At 27.9% G+C, this 9490-nt stretch overlaps 2 protein-coding genes across 2 annotated transcripts in view; both read left to right on the top strand.

Annotated features, from left to right (window-relative positions):
• LOC113382162 (integrator complex subunit 6-like) overlaps positions 1–5228 on the top strand; it is a 6706-nt gene extending 1478 nt beyond the window's left edge. Inside the window, exons 2-12 of the mRNA XM_026620706.1 lie at positions 6–16; positions 323–475; positions 552–783; positions 996–1153; positions 1229–1337; positions 1410–1543; positions 1663–1863; positions 2641–3025; positions 3187–3333; positions 3589–3948; positions 4784–5228. Coding sequence (XP_026476491.1) covers positions 6–16; positions 323–475; positions 552–783; positions 996–1153; positions 1229–1337; positions 1410–1543; positions 1663–1863; positions 2641–3025; positions 3187–3333; positions 3589–3948; positions 4784–4995 — 2102 coding nt within the window. The 3' untranslated portion in view covers positions 4996–5228. The remainder of the gene's footprint in view (positions 1–5; positions 17–322; positions 476–551; positions 784–995; positions 1154–1228; positions 1338–1409; positions 1544–1662; positions 1864–2640; positions 3026–3186; positions 3334–3588; positions 3949–4783) is intronic.
• A 2402-nt stretch (positions 5229–7630) lies between these two features.
• LOC113382161 (dual specificity protein phosphatase 13-like) overlaps positions 7631–9490 on the top strand; it is a 35917-nt gene continuing 34057 nt past the window's right edge. The window contains exon 1 of the mRNA XM_026620705.1: positions 7631–7912. Within this exon, the coding sequence (XP_026476490.1) occupies positions 7895–7912 (18 nt within the window). The 5' untranslated portion in view covers positions 7631–7894. The remainder of the gene's footprint in view (positions 7913–9490) is intronic.

Below are 9490 nucleotides of genomic sequence, written 5' to 3'. Positions count from 1 at the left end.
GGGAGCTGCTGCACTTGTAAGTCCAAATTATTTATTAACAATTGCCAGGGCACTGCTATTATGAAATATTAATGCCGAATGGTTGCATAATTGGATTTTTTTTAAGTATTGCTTGTCATTAATGCTTATTGAATGAATAATTTATTAAAAATATTTCTCATAATTTTATGCATATAGTTTGTTCTAGTTATGAAGTCAGCAATCTTTTAATTTATTGAATTATTAATTGATTACAGTTGGATAGATCATTTTGCATATTATGATTTATATTAAAATGCAATCAGTCTATAACTAGCTACAGCTTTAGAATTAAATGTTTCAGCCACCAAGATCTGCCCATCCAAATGTGAAATTTACTTGTACAAGCCAAGAACCAATGGTAATAGAGAATTTACCTTTTGATAAATATGAATTAGAACCTAGTCCTTTAACTCAATATATTCTAGCAAGAAAACAGCCTACAGTATGCTGGCAGGTAGCTCCATTCTTTTTTAAAAAATATATTTTGATATAAAAAGGCAATTAATAATTGATATTTATTTTTGTTAAAGATATTTGTAGCTAATAGTTCAAAAAGTGGAGAAATTGGTCACCCATTCGGGTATTTGAAAGCTAGCACAAATTTGAGTTGTGTCAACATGTTTGTAATGCCATACAATTATCCTGTGTTATTACCTTTACTAGAAGAATTATTTAAAGTACATAGATGCAAACCTAGTAATGACTGGAAAACACATTTTGGAAATTATCTAAGAACGATGCCACCTTATTATGCAGCTGTAAGTGAATTCAATTCATCTTTTACAATTTATAGATCATGCCATTCAATCATTGACTTTCAGATAAAAAATGAATTTATATAAAAATTAGTATAAATAAGTTAAGTTCCCATTTAGCTAACTTAATAAGTTTGAGATATTTCTTCACAATAAATATCATTACTATCAATGAGTAACTTGGCAAAAAAAAAATAATTTTATTTTATTTTGTTATAGCCATTAAAAGAGCTTTAATTAGAATGGGAGCTCCTGCACCTTTAGCATCAGCTTTAATTACTGATTCTATGGAAAATTCACTAAGTTACTTAGTTCTAAATTATTTGAAACGTGCTAAAACACAAGCCAAAATCGAATTTGATAAACTATGTAATGATGTAAGTAAATATTCCATTCCCTTTAATATTGTGATTTAGTTTTCTTCACATATGTTTATAAACAATTTTATTTAGGTTATCAGCAAACAGAATAATGGTAAACATGGGGTACCAAATGAAACAGTGCGAGTTGTTGCGAGATCTCCTTTTAAAAAGGATCTTCTATCGCATCCACAGCTCCAAGGTATTTGTAATACATTTTTACAAAAATGAAGAATTAAGATTATCTCACATAATATGTATTGATAACTTTCAGACAAATTTTCACAGTTGAGAGAACAACTTAATGATTTTAGTGGGTTTGTTGTTAATTTATCGAAATCTCGTCAAAAAAGTAGTTGTAGTTTTAGGAATCCATTTGATATATCACGGAGTGTTTTATTAGATCAGGTCAGTTTCAATATATTTTTTTTTTGTCATCATTGTTTTTGTGATTGCTAGATTAATATGCATTGCAACAGTTTTTTTTTGTGTATTCATAGCAAAGGCAATATATATTTTTTCAATAGGTTGTTCGTATGAGGGCAAACTTTTTGCAGCCTTCTTTATCTCATACACAATTAATAGATGATGACAGCTTGCACTCAATGCCTGTAGGTCAAATGGGAAATTATCAGGAACATTTGAAACGAATGACACCACAATTGCGAGAACTTGAAAGTCAACCTGTCAGACAACACATGTTTGGAAATCCTTTCAAGATAGATAAAGTAAGTTTATATAGTGTTGTATTAATAAAAAAATAATTAAAATCTCATTAAGTATGCTCTATTAGATTTTTTTTTTATAAATATTGGTACCCACTCAACTTTTTATATTATGCTTGTAGGCAAAATTAATAATACATTATGTATATTATTAAATTTATAAATAATATACTAATAGAAAGCAATTATTGAATAACAATTAGTTATTGGTTCAATAATATCATCCAAGTGATTTTTCTGAACCACAGTACAATTATCCCAAGTACTATGTAAAATATTAGAAAAATCTAAACCCTCCTTTGAACTCTAAAATAAAAAGAGTAAATAAAATTTGTATTAATATTTGATTTATTTAAAAAAAATGTTTACTCTTCAAACAATTCTTTTTTCAACTATGAATTAGTTATTAATTACATTTTTTATGCTTTGACTTCTCAATCTTCTATATGATGTATAACAAAATTTATGTACAACAGATTAGTCAAAATTAATAAAATAAATGATGCAATGACTAATTTTGTAAAAAAATAACACCTATTATAAAAGTTTCATTTTTTATTATACTTTCTATTTTTTGCTATTGTATTATTAAATTCATTTTTTTTATTAGAGAATGATTATATTGTTTGTTTCAATATGATTATGTGATCTAATTGATTGAAGAATAAAAAATTTTCAATTTTTTATCATCACTTGACACTGTATATTCCAGATTTAAGCTTGCATATCAAGTAATAGTAAAATTATTCTGTGGTACTGATAATTAATCTTTAATTGCAGCGAATGATGGTGGATGAAGCTGATATAGACTTAGTTGGATCCACATCAAAAAGCCCCAAACGTTTAACACCAATGGAACCTGCCTCGCCTAGAATAAACAATAAGCGAAAAGCTGGACCTCTTCCAAGAGACTTCCGTTTTAGTAAACCTGAAAGTCCAATTCACGAAACATCTTCATACCCTTCAAGTCCGTCTTTATCTCCCTCCTCTCATGTTTACACTCCTGCGAGTCCTATATCATCAGGATATTCCAACCCTGTCTTATTACCTCCTGTGTATACAATGAGCTCTGAATTGATTGCAAGTTTAGGGACTCCAGTCGTTACAATAGCGCCGATGCAAAATTTAGAATCTGGCATTGTTTCTCCCTCCTGGTCATCTTTAGGTAATATTATCAGACAAACAGTAATATAATTAGAAGTTTTCAAGTTTTTTGTGTTTATAAATCAATCTGATATCTTTCTTGTACTGCATAAATATTTATGTGATTATGTATGTATGTATATGTATAATGTACTTTATTACATTTTTTTTTTTTAAATTCAGGTTCTTCAAGCTTGTCCACATCAATTCAGACGTCAAACAATTTACTTAATCCTCTTGATGATATCGATCTACTTAATCCTATGAGCAGTCAAGATTTGCAAGATAATGGTGGCAGATTACAAATAGATTATAGATTTGTAAATGGAGGTAATAAAACCAATAATTTCGAAGATTTTTTTGTTTTGTATATTTATATTTACTGAAGATATTTTGTAACTTTATATTGGAGATAAAAATATAAGTAAAACGCTGCAAAATATTTGTTAATAAATAAAGAAATCATAGATATTTTTAAATGATACTATTCTTAGCTTTTTACTGGTAAGTTTTCATTTCATATATTATTAATGCTTAAAAACTTTAATTATTCAGATATGATTTTATTTTACTTCTTAATTGCAGATAGTAAAAACGTTCAAGCAGAATCTACAAGATCTCCTTCACCTACACTGCCTTATAATCCTGAACCAGGAAATGGTGATCGACCACTTCCAACATATTCTAATCATGTTAAAAATAGTAGCAGTATTGCAAATTTAAGTCAAGAAAAACAAATATCAATGATACTTCAAGAAGTTAATTCGAATGGTGGAGATTTTACTAAACGATCTGGTTCAATTAGTAATAGTAAAAAGTCTACTAATGGACCTGTGGAGGAGGCACCACGAAAAAAAAATACAAAGCAGGATTTGTTAGATATTAAAAAACATAATTTGTCGGTTAGGAAGCTAGTTTACAAAGAAGTTCGGAGACCTGGGAGAAGTAAGTTGTCTATGCTTGAAAGATTTTTAAAGATTAACTTTTTACTTATATATGCATACACACACATACACACACACACACACATATATATATATATATATATATATATATATATTTATATATATATATATATATATATATATTAGGGTGGTCCTTAAAATGGTCATTTTCGAATTTCCTTGCTCCCAGGGGCTCAAATGGTTCCAAATTGATAAAAAACAATTCTCTGAAAGTTTTAGCTCTTAATATTAACGTTTAGATAGAGCGCAATTCAATCAAAGTTTGTATGGAAAGAGCATGGAAAAATTTTTGAAAATTAAAAAAAAATGTTTTAGGTGTAACTTAGTGACAAATGAATGAGTTTTATTCATTCATTTGTTCGCTAAATTACATTTAAAAAACATTTTTAAAATTTTTGAAAAATTTTCCATGCTCTTTCCATACAAAACTTTGATTGAATTGCGCTTTATCTAAACGTTAATATTAAGAGCTAAAATTTTCAGAGAATTGTTTTTTATCTATTTGGAACCATTTGCGCCCCTGGGAGCAAGGAAATTCGAAAATGACTATTTTAAGGACCACCCTAATATATATATATATATATATATATATATATATATATATATATTGGAAGCAGAAGTTTGGAAATGAAAATACATGAAATAAAAAAAATGGGGAGAGGGAATAGTGATAATGGGATGAAGGGTGAGGGAATTATTTGCTTGTGGTGGCTACACCATGGACCTGTTTTCGGGCAGATTACCATTTATTATTATTATATATATATATTTAGTACTACTTGTATTATAAATTAAATTCTTGATTTTATTTGCAGATTTTGCTCCACTATTCGATCACCTAGAAACTATGCAAGGAACCTTAGATGTCCGAGTTCTCTTAGTGAAAGAAATCATTAAGGAATGTTTACGATTTAAAAGAAAGACATTAGCTAGTTTGTTAGAGGAATTTTTAAAAAGAATCCAGAATGGATTACAACCTAAATTGAAGGATCTTTATCAAGCAGTTGCCAACAAGAGCTTAGTGTGATACATACTGATAATTGTTTTTAATATATTTTTTATTACATTGTTATAAATAAATATTATGAAAATATTTTTCAGATTCTAATATGTTGTAAATTATTGTACATATTGTGTAGCTGAATCTAGTTCATTGACGATAAAATTGACTTGTCATATGGACATACTATATAGAAATTGAGACATTGTATACACGTTGACACATTGTATAGAGAAATTGTATATGTACACACATTATGATGTAAGACATTGTTTATTAAATTTTATACATATTATTTATCCATATATTTTTCTTCATTTGTTTCACAGCATCTTTATACACATGCACTTTCCTGGAGAATCGCTAAGCATTATGCTTTGGCCCATTTTATACGTTGCTTGCTAACAATTTGGTCCAAGTTAAGAAACGTTTTTCACCAAATGAAAGTCTTTAGATTTATATTATAGATTTAAGATTTTCAAGAGGTTTATAATTAAATAACAAATTATGTATACCATTATAAACTTTTAAATCTTTTATGCTTAATGTTGTGAATAAACAAAAATATTGGTTTATATATTGATGTGGAGGATTGATTGATTGATTGACTTGTTTGATTTTATTGTTTTGATTCATTTGTGTCTGAAAGTTGAGCTGTGGGAATCTTATCACGAGTGTCGCTGTTTTGTAATTTTAGTTTACAATCTTAATTATAAATAAGAATATTTCTCTTATACTTTCATATTTCTCTTATATTTATATGCCTCTACTTTTTAATATAGTCTATAAAAATATATATACATTTTTTTATCATTATAGGAAAGTGATACAGTTACAAAATATAAATAAAACGATTTTTAAAGTTATTCATGTGAATTAATTGCCATCTGTTATAGTTAATTATTATGAATGCAACAAATATGACAGGGCTCATGAACAATTCAATTGGATGGATATTTTGCTAAGCTATTTTATCAAAGCCTAATAAATTTCAATAATTCAAGAAACATTTTCCTTGTATTGATAAAATGAAGAAGTAACAGTTTTTGGTAAGGTAGGTTCAGCGGCGGTCAAAAATAATGATTACACATATGCACATCAAATTTTAGTAAGCACACATTTTGCTTACATTTCTATGGGTTCCGTATCAAGATATAGTGTTTAACCGTTAGACTGAAACGCGGCGCTTACGCGCTTCGATATCATATATAAAATTTTAATTATTAAAAAAAACAAAACGAATTTTTTTTCCAAAAATTCTAATTTCTCAAAAATATAATTTTTTCAGTTTTCAAAAAAATAAAATTTTAAATTACGGCACGGAACGTTTCAGCAATTTGCATGGCAAGTTATAGTAACCGCAAAAAAATCGAAAATGTTTATATATTTTTACGTTTCAAAGGTTTCTGAACGTTTCGACATACCTTATAAAAAATGAATGTATGTGTGTGTGCGGATGCAAATTTTCGTCGACGATTTTGGGAACACCGATCAACTGATTTGAAAAAGCATTCGATTCATATTGATAAGGAGACGTGCTGATTAGTTTTTGGCATAGGCAGGTCTGGCCGTTCCGAAGAGACGGGGCAAAAAGTGCCAAAAACGGTAACTCAGTTTTTAAGAGAACGGAGCATCCGATTTTAATAATTCAAAATTATTTTTCTTGTATGGACAAGGTGAAGAACTAATTAAATTTTTGGGAAGGCAGGTCCAGCGGTTTCAAAGATGTAGTAAAAAAATGTCATTTGGTGGTTAAAAATGATCATTAGACATATGCACATCAAATTATCGGATATTTTTATGAAGATTTTAATAATATGTATCAATTTTGTTTACATTTCTATGAGTTCCGCAACATCGTTTGTTCGTTAGACGGCGACGCGGCGCTTGCGGAAAAAAAGTTCAAAAATTCCAAAATTAAAAATTTTTCATAAATTTGATTTCAAAGTTAAAAAAAAAAATTAATCATTTTTGAAAAACTTAATTTTTGATACGGGAAGTTCTAGCAATTTGCCTTAAGGCATGATGCCATACACAACTAGTTTTTGATTATACAGTAGAACCTCGTTTATCCGGACTTATCCGGTTGTACGGATTTGCGATTATCCGGACTAACAACCGCAACGAATTTTTATGTATGTACATAACTACAATTCGAATTTTTGCATGATTACTGCTGCATTGTAGTATATGTATGTAATGAAATCTAAGAAAATATATATGTACATACATAAGGAAGTTTCAATTTCTCAATAAACATTAATTTTCGTTGATCTTCATCCAAAAATGAAATTTCATTACCTTTTCTTTTATCCAAACAATGACAAAAAAACGTTTTATAGCTGTTTCAGTGGTGTTACCCTTTCTTAGAAAGAATATACTTTGTGTCGGGTGGAATTAAATTCATCGTTCAATTGTACAATATTGAATCCTATTTGGATGACCTTAGATTCAGTAATAATCTTTTCGCACGGTAGTTTCGTGTAGCACGTATAAGTTTAATGAATCACAATAAATATAAATACATAGGTTGAAAATCCCTGTAGTGAAGCATGCGCTATTTTAGTCAGAGTATCCCAAACACACTTTTGCGATTCTGCGTCATGGTGTTGACATTTGGCTTGAGGCCAGTTATTGTTTCGGTAGCATCATTGACTAACGTGGATCTCGATAGAAGTACCTATATAAAAGCTAGTTAAATACCTAAAATTCTTTCTTCAGAGCTAAATCGTCGCGATATGTAGTCGACTTTGCCTGTCAATACGGATAATTCTTAAAAGACGCAATTACACTTGTCATCTCAGCCTTTATTTGTCAGTGATAAAAAACGCGGGAAATTAATTCATTGTTTCCGGCCGTGATTGTTCCGGTTAAATTTCTTTAAAAATTGTTGACAAGTTTTGTTTATGTCAGTTCATCAAAAAACATGAGTTGGAGACATATGGTATGACATTAAATTTTGTTTATTTGATTTTGTAATTTGTGCTCTTTTAACGTTGAAATTATCTTTGAGAAATAATTGGTAAATTCTAGTCATTAAAAAAATAATTAGGATTGTTTATACGTGATTTACGAATTAATTGCTCAATATGTATAAAATGTTTTAACCATAATTGTGTCATTTAATTGTACGTATATTTATATATGTATATATATATATATAAATATGTATTCATAATTATGAAGTAAAAATAGTTATAATCATAAATCGAATATTATTAGATATTGTGCTTTGATTTGTTTTTAAGGAATTTATGCCAATATTTTTTATATTTTTTATAACCAAGAGTCCTTTCACTTATTTAAAGTCATAGTTAGTTTGATTCGAACAAACTAATATATCCGTATAAAATAATATTAAAAATTTATAATTTGATGTAACATGCGTACGTTATGATTATATTCAACAAATATATTTTATTTTATTAAACATATTATTTTATTTATTATTATTCTAAACAGCAATCAGAATACAATATCCTATGAGCTATTTGATTCAATTCATTCACTCAATAAACACACATATGAAATTATTGGGCTAAAGTAGAAAAAAATCTAATCTAAATTGAATTGGTAACCATCGATGACACGTAAAAATTTTATTCAGTGATATATATGACAAATGCAACAGATATGATATCGTAAATGTTGAAAGATGTATAGTTGAGTTGTCAACAAACAACATGGAAGCATATTGAGTCATGGTGGTCACGTGTACGAATGATTTATTTTGTTTGATTTAGAATTGCAGTTGGAGAGCTGATAATTATTTCAAAATATTTCTTTTAATTATTATAATAATTAGATAATTTTTTATTGAACAGCAGAATATAGAAACCAATTGACGACTGTCTCATGGTATAGGTCTCTGAAATATAGTAATTCAAATTACTATTTCACCGTTTTGAAGCCAAGAGTTTCGACCATTATTTTTGCAAGCAAGGTTTCAAATTATTGATGAACTCATTTTTTTCACTCATTATTATTTTTATTTAAATATTTGACGGCAAACTATCCATAAGCGCAAAATAGTTGGAAACGATATATTATATGACTTCTTATGTTGTTAAGAGACTACTTTACACAGAAGAGCTAATTATCAATTAGCTAGTTAATTAGTAATAAAGTGAAATGTTTTTCAATAAACTGAAGTATATATATATATATATATATATATATATATATATATTGTAGAGCTTCGAACAAAGAATTCAAATGTAATAAAAAACAGAAAAGTTTTTTTAAAAAAACATTTTTTTATTCATTTACTGTCGACGTTTCGGAACTAGGTACGTTCCATCTTCAGGACATCTGTTAAGGAACATGATCCTTATAAGATTTTAACAAACAATAGACTTAGAAAAGTAGAAAATGGTAGTTTTTTTTATATAAAATGAAAAAAATTGTGGAAGAAATAACATTACAGAAATATGACAATATAATCAAAATGAAAGTAAGAAAAATAAATGAGTGGATTATATACCAAAATATTAGAAATGTTAGAAAATTAGGAAGTTTTTAA

Source organism: Ctenocephalides felis, unplaced genomic scaffold (genome assembly GCF_003426905.1).
Source record: "Ctenocephalides felis isolate EL2017-DRISC unplaced genomic scaffold, ASM342690v1 CF-g0.4_SCAFFOLD_03335, whole genome shotgun sequence".
Classification (NCBI taxonomy): domain Eukaryota; kingdom Metazoa; phylum Arthropoda; class Insecta; order Siphonaptera; family Pulicidae; genus Ctenocephalides; species Ctenocephalides felis.
This window is presented reverse-complemented; position numbering and strand designations above follow the sequence as displayed.